Source organism: Aplosporella prunicola, assembly GCF_010093885.1.
Source record: "Aplosporella prunicola CBS 121167 unplaced genomic scaffold K452scaffold_1, whole genome shotgun sequence".
Lineage (NCBI taxonomy): Eukaryota > Fungi > Ascomycota > Dothideomycetes > Botryosphaeriales > Aplosporellaceae > Aplosporella > Aplosporella prunicola.
The window spans coordinates 381,171-399,251 of NW_022983529.1; the positions used below are offsets into that span (position 1 = coordinate 381,171).

At 57.8% G+C, this 18,081-nt stretch overlaps 5 protein-coding genes across 5 annotated transcripts; 3 read left to right on the forward strand and 2 right to left on the reverse strand.

Moving 5' to 3' along the window:
• Window positions 1–2,739: 2,739 nt before the first annotated feature.
• On the reverse strand, window positions 2,740–7,922 carry K452DRAFT_2080 (uncharacterized protein). Its single transcript, XM_033536129.1, has one exon. The coding sequence runs from the start codon at window positions 7,713–7,715 to the stop codon at window positions 3,237–3,239; it is 4,479 nt and encodes a 1,492-aa protein (XP_033402834.1). The 5' UTR covers window positions 7,716–7,922; the 3' UTR covers window positions 2,740–3,236.
• A 3,244-nt stretch (window positions 7,923–11,166) lies between these two features.
• K452DRAFT_293600 (uncharacterized protein) lies at window positions 11,167–12,499 on the reverse strand (the record flags this gene model as incomplete). Its single annotated transcript, XM_033541594.1, has 3 exons — window positions 11,167–11,444; window positions 11,501–11,567; window positions 11,621–12,499. The coding sequence occupies 3 exons, from the start codon at window positions 12,497–12,499 to the stop codon at window positions 11,167–11,169; spliced, it is 1,224 nt and encodes a 407-aa protein (XP_033402835.1).
• A 683-nt stretch (window positions 12,500–13,182) lies between these two features.
• Window positions 13,183–14,983, forward strand: K452DRAFT_304016 (uncharacterized protein; the record flags this gene model as incomplete). The annotated part of the gene is made up of 5 exons (XM_033542785.1): window positions 13,183–13,317; window positions 13,374–13,430; window positions 13,494–13,587; window positions 13,642–13,779; window positions 13,836–14,983. The coding sequence occupies 5 exons, from the start codon at window positions 13,183–13,185 to the stop codon at window positions 14,981–14,983; spliced, it is 1,572 nt and encodes a 523-aa protein (XP_033402836.1).
• Window positions 14,984–16,280: 1,297 nt separating this feature from the next.
• On the forward strand, window positions 16,281–17,221 carry K452DRAFT_293602 (uncharacterized protein; the record flags this gene model as incomplete). The annotated part of the gene is made up of 2 exons (XM_033541595.1): window positions 16,281–16,497; window positions 16,686–17,221. 2 exons carry the CDS (start codon window positions 16,281–16,283, stop codon window positions 17,219–17,221), a joined length of 753 nt encoding a protein of 250 aa, XP_033402837.1.
• Window positions 17,222–17,461: 240 nt separating this feature from the next.
• K452DRAFT_2145 (uncharacterized protein) lies at window positions 17,462–17,964 on the forward strand. Its single transcript, XM_033536226.1, has one exon. The coding sequence runs from the start codon at window positions 17,624–17,626 to the stop codon at window positions 17,876–17,878; it is 255 nt and encodes an 84-aa protein (XP_033402838.1). The 5' UTR covers window positions 17,462–17,623; the 3' UTR covers window positions 17,879–17,964.
• Window positions 17,965–18,081: the final 117 nt, after the last annotated feature.

Sequence of the window (18,081 nt, forward strand, 5' to 3'; positions counted from 1 at the left end):
TACCACCACCTTGGCGCCAGACGTCCCCATGCCTGACGCTCCTCCGGTTGAAGCTGTCAGCAATGTCATTGACCCCATGCTGGAGGCTTACGCGTCGCATGTTGGCACTATCGAAGAGGAAGTTGACCAAATCGTGGTCAACAGCATCGACCCTGCCCTGGAAAACGCACCTCCAGCCAACGACATCCCGCCGGCCAACACAAGCGACATCGCGCTGCCCACGACTGAAACAGCACATGCATCACAAGCCGTGACCACGGATGGCGAGGCTCATCTCCCAGGCACAGCCACCTCAGAACAGCCGAATGGCATTGAGCACTCGTCGCCCTTGACGGACCTGGCCGCCTCGGTCTCCCCGCAAAACCCCCGTCCAGAGAACACCAACAACCCGCTGGGCCAGGAGTCCCCTTCAGTGCGCCACTCGTCGCGGCAGAGCCGACCCGTAGAGCGATACAGCTCGACGTTTTCGCCTCGACAGTCGCAGGCGCCCAAGCCAAGCACTGCCAACAACGCCAACGCCGCCGCAACAAGACGTCGCACGGCGTCGCACACGCCAGTGCCTCGGCGCAGCGGGAGCAAGCAGCCGGTGGTGGTGACACCGGCACGGCAGCGCCGCCAGAGCAACGCGAGCGTGGAGTCGTTGCGGCAGCATAGCGCGGGCAAAATGGACAGTGGTGGCGGTGGTGGTGGTGGGAGAGCTGGCAGCGCCAAGCCGCGGGCCATGAGCCATGCGAGCGTGATTGAGGAGGACGAGGCGAGTATGCGGCTGATCCGGGAGCTGATGGGTGAGGATCGGGGATTGAGGCGGAGGGGGAGCAGGTGATGACGGCTACTAACTGTGATGATGACGATGATGATGATGGGTCGTTCGTGGGTGGGCGGTGGTGTGTGTATGATTTTGCGAAATAGTTGGTAGTGGGTGGGTGGGTTGGAGTGGTTGGAAGGCGGCAGACTGCGTGCAGGCTTGCTTGCGTGCGTGCGTGCGCGCGCGCGTGTGCGTGTGATTATCTTCTTTTTCTTCTCTTCTTCTTCTTTTTTGTCTTTCAGTGCGTGTGTACTTGGGGGGTTGCTTGCTTTTTATTTGCTGGTGTCTTGTCCTTTTTTCTATTGGTGCGGGAGCTGGAGCTGGAGCTGGAGCTAGTGCGGGTGCGAGTACGGGATGCTTCTGGCGCTTACCTAGTCGTAGGCTTGCTTGCGTTTGCAGGAGTTGAGGTGGAGCGCTGTGCGTGCGTGCGTGGATGGATGGATGGATGGACAGGAGTGTATCTAGGCAGGTAGTAGGTAGATGGGTGGCATGGCATGGTCGGGTTGGGTTGCTAAGTGGATAAGGTAGTCATCATTATTAGCAGTCTTGAGGAGTCTGACTTGTCTTGTCTTGTCTTGTCTTGCCTGGCTGGGTGGCTGAACCGAGGGAATGGTGAATGGTGAACGGTTGCTGGATGCTGAGCGGGCGAGCGGGCGGGCGGGGCGGGGTGTCTGGCGCAGTCGGAAAAGCGCAGTATACATACGGTACAAGTACACGTACAGTGGGTAGAGTACAGTATGTACGCAGGTGAGGTTTGTCTCTCTCTTTCTCTTTCTATAGGTGGGGTGGGTTGGTGGGTTGATGAATTCGATATGAGAGTATATATAGGGATAGGGGTGTGTCCTTCTTTTATCCTTTTCTTTTCTTTTCTTTTTTGTTCCTTATGTGTGTGTGCTATTGGAGGTCTAGCGAATATAACTGAAGCGTATCGTGTCTATCTTACGCGGTATATAGGTACGGTGCGGGCGTTCTTTCTATTAGTTAGTCCCTCCCTAGGTAGTAGGTACTACCTACCTAGCTAGGTAGCTTTATATTACGCACGGCTTAGGGTAGGTTGGCGTTATGCTTCCTCACCTGCATAACTATCTTGTTCTTTATTATTATTATTATTATTATTATTATTATCCTCGTCTTCTTATTTTTATTTTTTATTTTTTTTATTTTCTTTTAGCTCGCCAATATCTATCCGTCTCTTATCTGTCAGCTTGTAGCGTGCGCGCTTGCCCGCCGTGCTACTGCCGCTCTCGTCCTGTCTTTCGCTAGTGTCGCCGCCCTCTTGCTTGTTTTATTGCCGGTTAAGGCTTAGCATGCCTTGCCTACCTCAGTGATTCGCCCGCGTATAACCTCGTCGCGTTTATTATATCTCCTAATATACTTCTAAGTTACCTACCACGACGGGGTATAAGTATAGAATACTTACTTACTAACTATACCTACTAAGTAGGGTTTAGGTAGCTAAAGTTAACATAATACGTAGTCGGTAGTTACTAGGTAGTTAATAAGTATATAGAGGTAGGACGGTACGAGGTAGGAGGTAAGGCAAAGATAGGATTTATATCTATTTAAGAAGATAGTTATAGATAGTATACTATTAAAAGACTTTACTTATAGGTACCTAACTAATTAAGTCTTCTAGTAATATTATCTTATCTTCTATATAATAACCATCTATCTAAATAACTTTATACTACTATACCGCGTACGTAGAGAAGAAATATCTATCTATCTAAGACGTACGTATAGCTTTATGTAGTTATACCTTTATTTCTTTCTACCTTACTTCTCGCTTACCTACCTACCTAGGTAGATAGATACGGTGGCGCGTCTACCGCCTACGGTCGCTTCTAAATCGCTAAAATAAGTAGTACTATTAGATAGTAGACTTTCCGTCCTCTTAGCTGTGTCGTATCTATCTTAGGTATAAATATAAATATACGTACGTATATATATAAATATCTATATAGTAAGCCCTGCCTATTACTCTCTTTACTCTCTTTAACTATTTAGCCAGCTATTTACTTAGCTAGTAACTTAGCCAGCCGTAATTAATTAATCGATAGTTAAATCGATACTTGCTTGCTTATTTATTTATTTATTTATTTGTTCAGAATTTGGATTAATGGATGGATGGGATGGGATGGGATGGGTATATAGCGAGTCTTGCGCTTGAAATGCGCGCATGATGGACGATTGTGGATGGTAGAGAGAAAGAGAGAGAGGGGGAAGAAGAGGGGAAGAAGAGGGTGAGGGGAAAGCAAGCCAGGAGCCAGGCGCCACATACACCACCCCGAAACAAACAAAAACAACCCGCCGAAAAAACCAGCAAAAACAGACAGCCACCACCACAAACACCACAAACACCCGTACCTTTTCCCCTCCTCCCACAAACCCACAAACACACAAACACCGCACCCATTTTCCTCCCCCCCACCTAAAACCCCCTAAACAGATCCCCGTCCACCCCACCACCAGCACTACCACTACTGCCAACACTCCTCCCGCCCGGACTGCCCACCCCACCACCGTTCCGGCCAGACAGCGACCGCAGCGCGCTCTTCTCCCGCAAACTCGGCGGCGCGGACGCGTTCGAGTGCGTTGGGGAGGACAGACCAAAGCCAAAAGGGGACGACAGGCCCGCAGACGACGGCGCACCCCCGCCCAACCCACCCACAAACGCCTCCATGCGCATGGTGCCCATCCCCGCGCCGACGGTCGTGTTGCTCGTCGTAGCGGACAGCGCGGCCGTGCTCGCGTCGCTGGGGCGGCGCGTGCTGCTGCGTGAAGCTGATGGAGCGCCGCCTACACCTCCTCCTCCTCCTGCACTGCTACTGCCGCCGAAGATAGACGGTGCAGCTCCGCCACCCCCACCACCACCGCCCCCGAATATCGACGGCGCACTACTCAGCGACGTGAACGTGTTGCCGCGTCCCTGCCCTAGACCCTGCTGATGCCCGCGCAACGGCACACTAGGCGGGAGGGCAGCGTCGTCGTCGTCGTCGTCGTCGTCGTCCTTCTCCTCTTCCACACCACCAGCAGGAGCAGCATGCACGCTCCCTCTACGCGCACCCCCACCACCGCCCACCAAGCCCCCAAACAGCGATGCGAGCGTCCCGCCAGCACGGCCTTGGACCTGCTGCTGCTGCTGAGCTTGCTGATGCCCCCGCAACGGCACCGAAGGCGGCAGCGCGGCGTCCCCGTCCGAGAGCACGCTGTCGACGCTCGGGCGGCGGGGTCCGTAGCCATAGCTCGCGCCGCGGCGGGCAGCGGACATGGGCGGGATCGGGGGCGGCACGGCGCTGGGGCCAGTGAGGCTGCGCTTGCGGCCATGGGGCCTGCCGAGGGCGAGGGCGGGGGCCGGGGCGCCAAAGCGCGGGACCTCGGGGGGGCTGGCGGCGGGTTCGCTGAGCGCGGAGACGCTGGGGGGCGAGGTGGGCGATGTCATTGCCATGGACATGGCGGGCTCGAACTGCTCGTGCTCGTAGATGGGCTCGGCGGCGGCGCCCGGGCGGTAGTACTTTGCGCTGGCGGCGCGCGGCGAGGAGCGGTCTTTGGCCAGGCGCACCGAGTTGCGGATCGGGGCGCGGCCGAGGGCGGGCGTCGGCCTGCTGTGCGCGCTGTGTTCGTGGCGGGGGGCCTGGGGCGGCGACTGCAGGGAGGGGAGGGCCTGGGCGGAGTGGGCGAGGAAGGAGAGGGCCGTCAGCCAGATGTAGTGGCGCTCGGCGGAGACGGCGGTGAAGCGGAGGGCGCGCTCGGGGGTGAGGATGAGGATGGAGCGGGAGAAGATTTGCGAGTGCGTGGTGCCGCGCGGGAGCGGCGCGGCGTCGTCTTTGACGTCGTGGACGGCTTGCACAGTCAGCTTGCGCCCCGTCTTGCCCATCAGCGCGCTGCCTGACGTGGGCTGCTTGCCGCTCCACATGATGGCGCGCTCGTACGGCGAGATCCACACCCATCGCTTGTGCCGCACCCCGCTGCCGCCGCCGCCGTCGTCGCGCCCAATGTCGCCTGGCACCACCGCATCTGCTACGCCAAATGACCGCCGCCCCCGCACGTACTTCCACATCCACTCGCCCACCATCGTCGCCGCGATCGCGTCCACCACGCTCACTGACTGCACCGAGCTGCCCACTGCCGTGCTGTTCGACGGATGGCTCCTATGGCCCGAGCGGCGCGACGAGTGAACCTGCTGCTGCTGCTGCGGCGGCGGCGGCGGCGAGCGGTCGCGCGGGCGGGGCTTGGAGATAACGGCGGCGGAGCGCACCTTGCGCAGACTGTCCTGGCGGGCATGCGGCTGCTTAGCGCCGCTCTTCTGCCGACGGTTCGCAAACATGTTGGTGGCGCGGCGGGTCGGGCTCGTCGAGCCCTCGCTCTTGCTGAGCGGCACGCGGCGCGAGCTCGAGCGCGTCGGCACGGGGAACGGCGGCTTCTGCGACGGCGGCGCCGACTTGCTGGAGCCCTCGCCCGGGCTCGGGCTGCGCGATGCCTGCTCGTGCTGCGCAATCCCGCTCTGCACGAGGGCCGAGCGGCGCATGCTCGGCTGCTTCCTGTGCGACGCCGTGCGCACCGGCTTCTCGACTCTGGACGGCCGCTCAAACGACGACCTTGCCGACGAAGGGTGCGAGCGCGTTTCCTTTTCTTCCGGCACGGGCGTGGGCGGCTTCGCAAACGCGCGGCTGTACTTGATCGCTCGGCCCTGCGAGATGACCCGCGGCCTGTACTCTTCATCGCTCGAATCCTCCTCGGCTGCCGAATGCTCGTCGTCATTCGAGTCTGGACTGCCAAACCCAGCAAAGAGACTGCTCGTTCTAAACGGCCGCCTGATCCCGTCCGTGGTATCGCGGGCGAGCGGGCCGTTATCGTTGTTGCCGGGGTACCGATCCTCGATTGGCTTGTTGGACGCAGCCCGCATCGATTCCAGCAGCTCCTGCGTCGTAGGAAGCAAGGGATTCTTGCCCTTTTCCCTAAACGGCGTCGCCAAGCCAATTGCAATGGCCGATCTTTCGCCAAATTCTTCCTTGACAGGCGTCTCCGGCTTAGAGGAGAGAGCAGACGGGAGGAGGTGGGGCGGGATTTTGGAGGCTTTCTGGTCGATGCTGGCTGGTTCCTTTTGCATTTCCATAGACCGCAGGTACGCCAACAAATCGAAGCTTGTCTGGCAGGATGTGCTCTTCGTGTTCGGCGGAAGGATGGCTTCTTCTGGGGAGTCGGGCGGAGATCCCTTAGGCGAACTGGGCGAAGACATGGGCGGGTGGATAGCGATAGCAGGAACAGCAATGGGAGCCGGAGGTGGTGCTCTCGAAGGTGATGGTGGAACCGCGAACTCGGTATCAGGTTTAGACGGGGCCTTCGTCTCCTTTGGCGTCTCCGTATCCGTCTGCGTCGAAGCAGTGATCATTGCAGGTGTCTGTGGGGACTGTGGAGCACCAACGGTGGGGGTTTCCGGGGGACTGAGCGGCTGATTCAGCGTCTGGCTTGACGTCGAGACCATGAGCCCGGACTTTCGCTGTGGAACAGTTTCCTTTGGTTCGGGAGCGATAATAGAAACCCGCTTCTTCCTCTGGTTTGCTTCGATGTCCATAGCGCTGATGATGTGGCCACTGTTCCTTGCGGCTGCCATGACAGATGGCGCAACGCGTGGAGATGACGGGGGAGAGAACTGCACGCCTGTATCCACGTACTCCGGCTTTGGTGGAGCCTCGACCTTTGGTTCGACCTTCGGCTCCGGTACCGTGTCTATGCTCTGTCCCCGCGAGGTAGTGCCAATCGACGGTGCCGGCGATTGAATCGGCGTGGTCGAAGTGCCGTTCATCAGGCCAAGCATCTTCCTTGCTTTTCCGTCCGACTGCATTGAGTTCCGGAATTCCAAAGCGCGCCGTGCTCTCATTTCATGTTCGAATAATTCATCTGTATCCAGATCCAAATCGTCATAGTCCTCGTCATCCTCATCGAAAGCCAGTTCATCAGCGAGGTTAAACCCAGCCAGTTTGGCCTGCGCCTCGGAACCGGCAAAGCTGAGGACCGAAGCCCGCTTTCCACGGGTGACGCTCCACATGCTGCCAACGCTGGGGTCGCGCGCGTGTCTTCCGAGCTGGCTGCCTGTCCGGCTGCGTCGGATGGAACTGGTGCGCTTGAGAGAGCGGATGCTGGAGGTGTCACTGTCGTTGCCAAGGGCGGGGTCCCTGGCATTGCCGTCGTGTTCGCTCTCCACGTGATCGTGTGCTGCTGCAGTCTGCGCGGCAAGTTCCTCGAGTACGACCTTCAAGCGAGCTTCCGTGACATGGATCCGGCGTTCCAGGGTCCGTTTGTCAGAGTCCCAGGTTTCCTTGTCCCGCTCCCACAGGTCGGTCGTGCGGTCCGTGTCGTTTTCCTGGGTTCTGGCCTTTTTCTCCGTCTCTTCCAGCTTTTTCCTCAGTTCGGCATTGGCTTCCTTGACTTGGTCCCTTTCCTTGACGAGTTCCTCGAGAGCGGAAAGAGTGCCGGATTCCAGTTGCTGCAGATGACGCTTCGCGGAGCGGCCTTCCCTTAAGCTGGTGGATAGCTTGTCGGTCAACACTTCGTTTTCGGCCTTTGTGTTATGCAGAGTGCCTTCGAGATCGTCAATAGTTCTATCTTTAGACTCGAGGTCACGGCGCAAAGACAGGATTTCTGCGACGAGATTTGCTTGCAGCGAGGGCGTGAATCGCCTTGGGTCCAAGGTGGAAAATGTTTCATCATTGGAGGCATCATCGGAGTTGAAGTCGGGCGCATGTGGACCTGGTGACGACGATATGGCACCCTCGGAGGACGGGGTACCATAGTGGGACGAGCGCCGTGACAGCGAGGGCTGTGGCGTCATGTAGGACGTATCAGAAGGCGTTGGCAGCTCCGACGCAGCGTGGGCGGCCTCGTTGCCGGAGAAGTAGTCGGTCGCCATGGCGGCGAGCTGAAAGACGACGGTTGCGGCCGGGGGAGACGAGCGCTTCTACTAAAATTACCATGAACTCCCCCCCCAAAAAAAAGTCACGCACCCGCTACCCTTGTGCCTTTGTGACTGCAAATTGGACTGAGTGACAAAATCCTCTAGCGGGCCTGAAACATGGCTGCGCCCACGATTAGCGTCTCCTAACACCCACGCACCGCAAGGACTGCCCTGGTGTGACGTACTTCGGGACGGGCAATCCGATGCGCGCAAGGCCTCCCTCTCATGCACGATGAAACGCCGAACGCTGACGACACCGAGGCTCGGAAGGCGCCGAGAGGAGTCAGGGCTGAGCTCTTGGGCAATCGTGGACCCTGAAACCGAGATGCTGGGGAGATCGACTTAAGGCGCGTGGAGTGTGCTGGCGGGATGGTGGAGAGCGCGGGGTCTCAGACGTGGAGGGGAGAGAACCTTGGACCTAGAGAAAGGCCCGAGATAGTACGGGAATTAAAGAGATACAAGGCCTGCGCTGTGTCACGGCGGCACTGTCAGCTGGCTCCCAATAGCTCGAGCGACACGGCCTGGTGGTACGAGGGGGTTGAGTCGCGCGTCTCGAGAGGAATATCGCGTACATGGAAATGGCAGCCGGCCCGGGGTACGTGGGATACGAGGGCGAAGATAGCGGGTATGCTGCAGAGCTAGGAGAAGGAAAAGAAAAAAGGAATGTCAACTAGTTTAATGGGCGTGAAGGGAGCGTCGGTGCACGGTGGGGGAGGAGGGAACTTGGGACCAGAAGAAGGCTGAGCGGGTGAGGGGTCGGATGCAAGCAATGCAGGGCAAAGCAATCTGCACCGCCGATCCCGCGCTTCTGTTGCATATCGGCGGGCGAATAGGAGGCGTTGGCGAGGGGTGAAATTGCAGAGAGCGTTGAACGCGCCTCGGGGGACAACGGCCACGAGCTCCTCTGCGGGCAGTGCGCCGCCAACCCGTCTGCGAGACAAGGTCGAGATCAGGGGCGTAGACGCGCCCCCTCCCCGGGGATGGCGATGCCGCCGCCGCCGCTGCTGCTGCTGCGCAATTTGCAATTCTGGAGCGCGCGCGGGAGGATGAGGTTTGTTGATTGACCCGTCTACCGTCGGCTCCCGTCATCCTCATCTCGCATCTTCCCGCCCTGGCCGCTCTGCGCCGTCACCCAGCGATCATGCCAGCCGGCGCGCCCGCGACGGCGAAGGATTCGCGCTCCCAACCCACATCATATCACGCCGGCCCGTCATGTAGGTATAGATAGCAACGCCGGGAAATCCCAGTACCGCCATGGTACGAGACCATGACGCGATGCTGCAGCACGTCAATAATGAGGCAATCCAGCTTTTCGCCCAAGACATCCAAAACCCCGGCCGGGCATACGAGGAACAATATCAACGACATTGGACGTTGCAGGGTGCCAGGGTTGAGCCTTCTCCGCCGCTGCAGGTACGCGGCCCCCCCTGCCAATGGCAATTGCGGCAGGGTCCCGCCTAGGTACGAATTGCCTAGCGGCCGCTTGCGTCTGTTTGTCGTCAGTCCGTCTGTTGGTACGGATATACTCTCCGTGTGTACTATGTATGTCTCGGCGAGCGCGGCAACGCCCCCCAGTTTCAACCTGCGTCCCACCACCACCAACAGCGCCAATCCAATGCCGATCCCCGTCGCGTCCGCCGTCGTGAAGGGTGCCCAACGCCGCAAGATCGTCGCTAACGCAATGCATGCGAGCGAGCTACGTACATAGTAGCGAGCCAAGCAGCAGTAGCGAGCAAACGGGCTAACGAGTTAACGACCGGGTGAGGTGGATGTACGACAACGAGCAAGCCAACCGAGCAGCAGCCATACATACATGCATGCATTTTATGCCGCACGTCACCCCTCACCCCTCACCCAGGCCCAGGACTAACCAGGACGAGGACCAAGACCAAGACCAGGGCCAGGAGGACCCTGGCGCGCCTGACTGACGGGGACCTACGGATTAGCCAATAGCCACCATCGAACGGCGACGGCCGGTCCGGACGCGCGTGCCACCGGCTCGAGGCCGCCGGGGCATGCATTGGGCAGTTTGCAGTTCCATGGCAGGGAAGCCCACCCAGCCGGCCGCCTGGGGAAAGTGGGAACCCGCTTTTTGCTGCGCTGCGCGATCCTTGCTTTTTTTGTGCTGTGCTTGCTTGCTCGCTGCCGACCCGGAGGTTTTTTTTTGGCTCGCTCTGGTTTGCTTGCCTTATCGATAAGGCTTCAGGTGGTCTTGTCTTCTCTTCTTCTTGTTCGTTGACTGTAACTTACCTAGGTAGGTACTATTTTTTATTTTTATTTTTATTTTTTTTATTTTTAATTTCCGTACCTCTCTAGGTATGTACGAGTAAGTTTGTCGACCTTGTCGATCTTGGTAGTGGTATCTACCTAGTTTACCTGCTGCGCGAGCTTCGGCTACGAAACCAAAGTCACACGCATTCTGACACCTGCGTGGTGGCTTGCAGTAGCGGCAGCGTCTATGTATGAGGAGGGTGCACGTGAAGAAGATAAGAAACAAGGGCTTTAGATAGGCGCGGATAGCGCTGATTTTCTACTCGGGAGTTGCCTGTCTGGTTGTACGAAGACATGGAAGAGTCCAGGAAAGCATACTTGCATGCAGACAGACAGGCAGGCGAGGAAGTGCGCACAGCTACCCTTGCCGTGGACAGACAAGCAAACCATGCTCAAACGAACGAACCGGCGGTGTACAATCATCATCAACGACAAGACACATTGACTAGCAACTGGAAAAGCAGTATTTAGCCCACCGCCCTGGCCAGCTAAGAAGCAGCTACCAGCCAAGAAGCCAGCTGGATAATCATCTACTGCGCTTAAGTACTGCCCCTCGGGTACCGTCCCTTCAGAATTCCATAGTTCCAGACATTGCCTCCAGAGTCCCAGAGCCTGCTTCCAGAATCCCAGAGGCTGTTATGTGCTGCTGCAAGCGCCATTAAGATTTCCTTCACCTAGCCGTTATGCGTTATGCTTGTTTTGGTGCCATGTATCGTGTCATGTCGTGTCGTGTCGAGAGTTGTGATCAAGTGTTCTCGTAAACGACTTGTTGTGGATGTAATGCATGAGTGGGTATATAAGGGGATGTGGACATGCCAGAACCAGAGCCATGTGCTGTCCGTACGTGCAAAACAGACTTGGGACCGTGACTGAATCTGAGCCAAGCGCCGTCATTGGTTGTAAGTGATCATGTTCTAGACAGCTAGTTCTGACGATGTCCATTGCCGTCAATCTGTCTAGCAGATGATTGGGATCTAAAAAAATTGTACTGGGTAAGTTGTGCGTGCTAGGAGAGACAATAAGATTAAAGTCGTATGATGAGTAGAGGGTATGAGTTCGTGACTGACTGCTGCCGTTGTGCCGCCAGGTCTTCACGAGAGCAAATGGTAAGCCAGTGAAACTAGAGGCAGCCACGCTAGTCGTGCGAGTAGAGCTTCTTCGAGCGCACCATGCACTTCTTCAGTTCATTCTTGACGTCTGACTCGATCTTGTATCCGTACTGGTAGCGATTCCTGTGCTCCATGTCGACCTTGTCGACCTCGATGCTACGTAGGGCATCGATGAAGCGGTAGTCGGTACGGCCGACGATTTTGCGGCCCGCGAAGCTGAATCTGGCTTCTTTGAGTCGCCCGTTCTCTCCCAGCATGCGCAGGCAATCGATTAGGTGCTCATCATGCACAAAGCGGCGCTCCTCTGGAACAGTGTTAGCGTGCGCCTCTCAGATTTGGTTACAATCAAGCAGAACGTACCGTTAGTGATGCGAGGAGTGGCTGACGGAGCTGCGTCAGTGAAGATGACCTCGATGTCTCTAAGCAGCTGAGGTTGCTCGTTAGTGTCATTGTCAGAGTTGTTGACAGATGCATACTCACAGATATGTTGGTCGGCCCAATACTTTTCAAGAACACGCGGAAGTCCTTGAAGCCAATCTCGGTCTGCTCGGCGTCCCAGTAATTGCCGCGTCTGTTGTGGTTACGTGCGAACATGAACTTGTTCTCACTGTAGAGAACGCTTCTTCCCTCGTTGTAAACTTGCCTGTTAGCCCTGAGGAGCGCGCTCGAGCGACAGAAATTGAAAGGTCTTTCGAAGTCGACAGCATCCTTGTCCACGAACAGAAGACGGTAGATCTTGTTGCGAATCTCGGGAGGAAGGTCGACAAAACCTATCTCACCAGGACGCGGTTTGCCTGACTCTTCGAATTCGCGTGGCGCAACGTTGATGGTGTCTTCGTTGTGGTGAGAGGGCGCGCCATTACGGCGGGTACGTTGACGCTTTACCGGTCGCGGAGTTTGAGACTGCAGCTTAGAGAGCGCGGCGTCGTCCAGGTTCACGACGAACGGGCCTTTGAAGCCCGGAGGAACGTTGAAGGTGAGCGACGTAAAGTTGGTCATGCCTGACATGTGAAGGTCTGGAGTTGGCTCTCGAGAGCGAATATCCTCTGGGTTTTGTGGGAGTGGAGGCAGCGGAGGAAGAGGAGGAGAAGGCGTGCGCTTCCTCTTCTTTCTGGTCCGTAGCTGACCTTCCTCGTCTTCGGAAACCTCGTCGCCCGAGTCCTCTTCAAGCGCCTCGATCGTGTCGAGGTAGTCGACGTCAAGTGACTTGCGACCGGCGCCGTCGCGGATTGGGCGTCCGGTGAGTGGGTTGTAACGAGTTTCAGTACCTTCCCCGACGTCGCTGGACGAGGAAGTCTTGATTTGGGCGGACTTGCTCTTGCTCTTGGGCTTCGCGTTGATCTTGCGCGAGGGCGCCATGGTGTGGTGGGCAGGTGGGGTGCTGGCGAGTAAATGGGCAAGGAAACAATGAGGGAGTAGTGGGCGGGCAAGCTGAAGGGCGGTGGTGTCGAAGCCGGCGCTAGCCAGGCCGAGCAGCGACTGATGGAGGCGACTTGAGGCGATGGCAGTCCCGTAGGTTGGTGACCGCTTCCATCCCCGGCCCGGCGACGAGGGAACGGTTGATGAGGTCACAGCACCGAAGAGGTAGGTAGGTAGAGGAAAGACACCTGTTCATTGTCGATATGACTAGGTATGTCTAAATATACAATTGCCTCCTCGTATTAGCCAGCGTTCAGTCTGTCTGTCTGTCGAGGATACCCATCGCGCACACAACAATCCAATCAGAAAGTCTCAAGATTGCTCCTCGAAAGGTGGTGAGGCGGGCCCGGAGCATGTCAACAACACCCACGCCGCCCAGCTTGCGCCGGGCAGGTGAGGATGCGCTGCCGTACAGGCCATCTCATCATCTTGGATTTAGTTGTGTGAAGAAGAAAGAGCGCGACGTCGACGCGCGAAGAAAAAGGCCGGGCTCGCGTGAATTGCCGCGTCGAGCTTAGCCGAGGAGCCATCTCGGCGCCATTGCAGTCATTCAATCATCTCACCACCCGGCCAATCCAAAAGCTACCCAGACGCCAATTGCAAAGATACCCAAGTCGGCAGCCATGTCGTCTCTCCGCACCGCCTGCAGAGGCTCGAGTGCTCTGCTCGCAAAGTCCATCGCGCGCCCAATCGCCCCCTCTCTGCTGCGTCCTACCTTCGCGCGGGGATATGCCGTGTCTACCGATAGCCAGCACAGGGTACCTCGCCCGCGCCGTCGTCATGCAATAACACTGATTACTGACCCCGCCCACAGCTCCTGTCAGCCAGCCTGTCCGAAGCCGATCCGGCCGTCTTTGACATCGTGGAGAAGGTATGAGCCGTGGCGCGCCGTCGCCTTCCGTCGGCCGTGACTGACGCGCCACCCGGTCTGTAGGAGAAGAGGCGGCAGAAGCACTTTATCAACCTGATCCCCTCGGAGAACTTCACCTCGCAGGCCGTCCTCGATGCTCTGGGGAGTGTTATGCAGAGTACGTCGCGAATTGCCACCATTCTCTAGACCATTAGCTGAGTTGGCGCCACAGACAAGTACTCGGAAGGCTACCCGGGCGCAAGATACTACGGCGGCAACGAGCACATTGACGAGGCAGAGAGGTTATGTCAACAGCGTGCGCTGCAGGCTTTTGGCCTGAAGGACTCTGAATGGGGTGTTAACGTCCAACGTAAGTGATGCACTCTCCTCGTCGCGGCTCCATTAAGATGCTCACGGGAGAAACAGCTTTGTCCGGATCGCCCGCGAACCTCTACGCCTATTCTGCCCTTCTCAACACCCATGACCGTATCATGGGCCTCGACCTGCCTCACGGCGGTCACTTGTCGCACGGCTACCAGACACCCACCAGGAAGATCTCCGCCATCTCCAAGTACTTCGAGACGTTGCCCTACAGGCTCAACGAGCAGACTGGCTTGATCGATTACGACAGGCTGGAAGAGCTGGCTATGCTGTACCGCCCCAAGATCATCGTTGCCGGAACCTCGGCTTACAGCCGACTGATCGAGTACGATCGTTTCCGACAGATTGCGGATAAGGTCGGCGCGTATCTCCTTTCTGACATGGCGCACATTTCTGGTCTTGTTGCTGCTGGCGTCATTCCGTCGCCTTTCGACAAGTCTGATGTCGTCACCACGACGACGCACAAGTCTCTCCGTGGACCCCGCGGCGCCATGATCTTCTACAGGAAGGGTGTGCGCCGCGTCGATAAGAAGGGCGTCGAGGAATTGTACGACCTTGAGGGCCCTATCAACGCGTCCGTCTTCCCCGGCCACCAGGGCGGTCCCCACAACCACACCATCACGGCCCTTGCGGTTGCCCTGCAGCAAGCCCAGTCTGCCGAGTTCAAAGAGTACCAGCGCACTGTCCTCTCCAACGCCAAGGCGCTGGCCGAGCGTCTCGGAAACCCCAAGGGCAAGGGCGGTCTGGGCTACAACATCGTCTCCGGCGGCACGGACAACCACCTTGTGCTCGTTGACCTCAAGGACAAGGGCGTCGATGGCGCGCGCGTCGAGCGCGTCCTCGAGCTCGTCGGCGTTGCCTCCAACAAGAACACGGTTCCGGGCGACAAGTCGGCAATGAAGCCCGGCGGGCTGCGCATGGGCACGCCGGCCATGACGACGCGTGACTTCCAGCCCGACGACTTCAGGCGCGTGGCCGACATTGTGCACCGCGCGGTCACCATCACGCAGAAGCTGGACAAGGAGGCGCGGGAGGCAATGGAGACCAAGGGTCGCAAGAACCCCGCATCGCTCAATGCCTTCAGGGAGTTCCTCGGCGAGGGCGAGAACGTGACGGACATTATCCAGCTGCGGAAAGAGGTTGAGGACTGGGTGGGCACGTTCAGCCTGCCGTGGCAGAAGAACGGCTCGTAATGATGTGAGGGAAGAAGAGGATGTGAGGGCCGGTTTGTCTCGTCTCGAGGCTGGAAGATGGCTCCGGGTGCGGGGCGAGCCGGGAGATGCGTTCACGAGTGTATGTGTCGAGTAAGAAGAGCAAGAGCCTTCTTCTCTCTTCCTCGTACGATCAGGGCAAGGCGTTGGTGGAGAAAGTCGTGTAATGCTGGAGGCGTATATATAGCTTCTCTGTACACCACGAAGACTTGACATTTGCCAGCCCGCGTTTAGGGCACTCGCCTACTCGGGAGCCATTCACGCCATTGCGCACGTGTCGGCGCCTGTGCCTGGGACCGGGACGGACCGAGCCCGCACTCCCGCCTCCGCTAATACGCTAGGGTGAGGGCGGTGGGCTGTCCTTTGGGATGCGTGGTTGGGCACCTGGGGCTTACGTGCGCGCAGACCCTTGGAAGCTTTGGCGTCGGCCGAGGTGCCAAGCAACAGGTACGGACTCATTGGAACGTCTAACAGGAGAAAACACTGAGCTCAAGTGCTATAGAAGCCCTATAAGACATGTGGTTTACCTATACTTATTCTCAATCCATCGGGAGCAAAGGCGTAGGTGGTCGCTTAATATTCGGCAACTCGGCGAAGCCCGCACCCACCTCCACCTCATGGGACCTGATACACGGGCTACCATGGGCTGCGCGGCACCAGTGCGGTCCAGGGAAGAGCAGGCCTCGCAGGCGGACACAGGCAATTAGCTCTACCGAGCGTCACAATCACAAGAAGTTAGCAAACCCCAGGCCGAACCGGGGCCGCACGCTCGACCGCGCGGTCGTGGGGGCCGAGCAACCTGGGGCGCGCGCTGGCCGGGTCGCGCGGCGATCTTTTCTCGCGCGGGTATGGCATGCAGGCGGCGTGAGACATCTGGGTAGTTGCGGTGGGTTGGGGCGTTGGGTTTTTGTGCGTCTAGGTTCTCTTCTCCGCTTGTCGGACGGTTCTTTCTGGCTCTGTCCGCGTCGTCGACTGGCTGGGAGCTGTCTACTCCGTAACTACCTACTCCGTACTTCTCTCTCTATCTCGGCCTGTCTGTCTACCTATCGATCTACCTACTATCTTTCTCTCCGTTGTGCCGCCTTCGACCCACCGCGCACATCGTCCGCCACTGGAGCCCTCGAGGAGCAGTTCGTAACCACGGAGCAGGGGAACTCTAATCATCCTTCGACGAACGCTTCCCCCCTCTCGGGAGCTACTCTGTTCTCCTCACACACACACAGACATCGATCCCGCTGCGCTAGCCAACCGACCCATACCATACCATACCTCCGCCGCAATGAGCACCGACTCCCGCACCTGCTACTACCCGGACGAGCTCACCGAAGCCAAGGCCGACCTCCCGTGCGACCCGATGGCCGAGCACTCGGCTTGCTGCGGCGCCGGCGCTTACTGCCTCGGCAACGGCCTCTGCTATGATTCGGGCGCCGTGTCGCGCGGCTCGTGCACCGATCAGTCGTGGAATGACGCTGCGTGCCCGTCTAATTGCAAGAAAGGTACGTATATATGTGCTGCTGCCTGCTACCTGCCTACTTGGCCTACACACTGCACACACTGCATACAGCAGCATACTCACAAGCCTCCGCACCCCCACCACCCATAGCACAACCCACCAGCCACCCACCCCAACCAACCCACCCCAACCAACCCACCCCAACGCTAACGCCCCCGCCCCCCCTCACAGTGCACCCCTCAACGGGCAACGCGCTGCGCCTCTGCAGCATCGACTCGCGCCTCTTCTCCTGCTCCGACGACTGCAACAGCACCTTCGGCCTCAGCAACGACACGCTGACCTTCCGACCCTCACAAGCCGCCTCCATCTACAACATCGCGCACGCGGCAGGCCAAGTCTCTGTTTCCGCTGACGGGAGCGCCGTCGCTAGCAACAGCAGCACCAGCTCGCTTTCTTCCACCAGCACCGGTAGTGGGGGTGGGGGCAGCGCCGGGTACAGCGCGGCTGCAATGGCGGGCCTGGGCGCCGGCCTCGGCGTTCCTCTCTTCCTGGCTTTCGTGACGATGCTGGCGCTGTGGCTGCGCGAGCGCGCTGCCCTGCGCCGCTTGAAGGCCGGTATGGGGGGCGTGGGTAGCGGTGGCGCCGGCGCCGGCGCGTTCGGCCTCCCGGCGGAGTTGATGCACCACCACCAGCATGTCAAGCCCGCGGAGCTGGACCACGAGCGTATGCGCCATGAGTTGCCGCCGCAGGGAGCCGTGGGGAAGTGATGTGTGGCGGTGGTAGGGGGGAGAGGTGGATGGGACTGAGTGTTGAGAAGGAGTGGGGGTGCGCGGGGTTGGTGCCATGGTGGTGAGGGGGTGGGTGCTTTTTCTGCTTTTTGTGATTGCCACTGCTGCTGCTGTGGTGGTGGTGGTGGCTTTGATACCCTGTTGTATATGCCTTGCGTAAGTTTGTTCTATTCTGCTGATTCAGACATGTAGTCGAGTCGCTCTTACCTAATTAATGTGTAGACGTTGGATACGTTTACTTCTATATCTATATATTTGTTTGGTTTCGATGCAACCTGACCTTTAAGATATAGATGTGAAAAGGTGGGATGGCCTATTTCTTTTGGCTGTTTGATCGCTTCTTGGGTGGGTACATGCAGGATAGGCTTTATAACGTTGACAATGGTTTTTTTTGGGAAACGGTGTTGGTGGAAAAGTGGCGCACTCGCCGGTCAATGTACACGACAGGCTTCTTACATACAGAAGAAAAGACCAGGGAGTCAGATGCGGAGCAAGCGAGGGCGGAGGCATAGAGGCAGAAGTACCACGGCACCGCTATTTAAAGTAGTTTCAGCGGCCCTCCTACTGTCAGGGCTGTTCCTGACAGTGTTTGTTTTGGCACGTATCTTCTCCACACTTATTGTATGCACATTATAGAGAACATCGTATTGATAACGTTGATGAAGAGAACACCAAGAACTTATACAAAAAGAAGATAAACAAAATAAATAAATAAATGACCCAGCCAGAAATCGAACCTGCAGCAAAAAGTATGGCGCCTGGAGTGTGGCACTTACTCGTTTGGGTATAGCCCCAGCAACCCAGATCCTGGTAAACCGGAACCAGCGAACCAGTAGACC